The 1,220-nt window shown below is 59.3% G+C and overlaps 1 protein-coding gene across 1 annotated transcript in view; it reads left to right on the top strand.

Moving 5' to 3' along the window:
- Positions 1–574, top strand: part of AGPAT2 (1-acylglycerol-3-phosphate O-acyltransferase 2) — a gene marked incomplete at its 5' end in the record, with an annotated part of 3,681 nt that extends 3,107 nt beyond the window's left edge. The window contains one exon of the mRNA XM_008943220.1: positions 200–574. Within this exon, the coding sequence (XP_008941468.1) occupies positions 200–357 (158 nt within the window). The remainder of the gene's footprint in view (positions 1–199) is intronic.
- Between the last annotated feature and the right edge of the window lie 646 nt (positions 575–1,220).

Raw genomic sequence — 1,220 nt, 5'->3', positions numbered from 1 at the left:
GGGGGCAGAGCCCAGTCCCCAGAGTGAGGGATCTCTGCCCCCCGAGAGCAGTGCAGCCTGTCCCCGTGCTGCAGGGAGCCCTGGCAGGGGCTGAGGGCTGTGCTGCCTCTGCAGGGTGTGGGGAGCAGGGGCCTGGGAGGGCAGAGAATGCTGCCTCTGTGCTGTGCAGGTTTCTCACAAGCCCTTTTCTTTCTCCTAGGCAAAATCAAGGTTGAGGTTCTGCCTCCGATAGAGACCAAAGGCCTGACCTCAGATGATGTCTCTGACCTCACTGACAGATGCTTCCACATCATGAGGGAGACCCTGTTCAGGCTGTCAGGCCGCCCCAGCCCCAGTGAGGGGAAGGACTCCTCCTAGATGCTTCTCCAGTGGCGTCACCGTGTGGTGGTGGCTGAAGGGACCTGCCTGTTGCCAAATCCTGAAGGAATTTCTCTTCCTCTGCAGTGACTTCTAACTGGGGGAACACCACGGACTGGCACACGTGGGGTGTCGAGCCAGCGCTGAGGTTCCCTCCTGAGTGGATTTCTCTTATGGGTTCATTATCTCACAATGAAACGTCTCCTTTTTCTGAATTTCTCAGGCATCAAACGTGCTACCAAAGGGCTCAATGACCAGAGAGGTGAGTTCTCAGGCAGCTGGCGTGGGGTGGCAGCAAAAAACCTGGCTGGGGGCCGAGCTCTGCCTCACGTGAGTGTCCCTGCCCCCGTGTCCCCACTGGCTCAGCTAGTGCTGGCCTGGCCCTGTGCTGTCCCAGGCAGAAACCACCCGGTAGTTTTATCTGCACAACCTTCATGCTGCTCAGACAGGGCTGAAAGTCAGGTAGAAATCCAGAGGCTGGCTCCTTTGGGCAGCTTTGTGTTGGCCAGGAGCTCCTGGGCCAAGTCCTTCACTGCTGAAGGAACCACCTAGGGCCAAGAACTCAGCTGGGCTGCAGAGGGGAGTGTGTGGGGCCAGTCAGCCCCAGTGTCCCTTAGGGCCTCGTTGCCCTGTCTGAACAAACACCCTCGAGGGGAGCAGCAGTGGAGAGGGAGCCTGCAGCCTGACAGCCAGGGCCTGTGGTGCTGGGTGGAGTTCAGCTGAGTGCTCTCCAGCCTGGCCAGCTTAGTTGTCTTCTGAGCACCCCCCACGCTTGTTTGTCCCATTCAGACCCACCAGCTTGATTCTGAAACCCCCACACATCCGCTGGAGTCCTGGGCACACACGGCCTCACGTGGGACTTG

This window comes from Merops nubicus, unplaced genomic scaffold (assembly GCF_000691845.1).
Source record: "Merops nubicus isolate BGI_N331 unplaced genomic scaffold, ASM69184v1 scaffold38096, whole genome shotgun sequence".
Lineage (NCBI taxonomy): Eukaryota > Metazoa > Chordata > Aves > Coraciiformes > Meropidae > Merops > Merops nubicus.
Note: the sequence above shows the minus strand (reverse complement) of the source record. Positions and strands in the feature narration are given on the sequence as shown.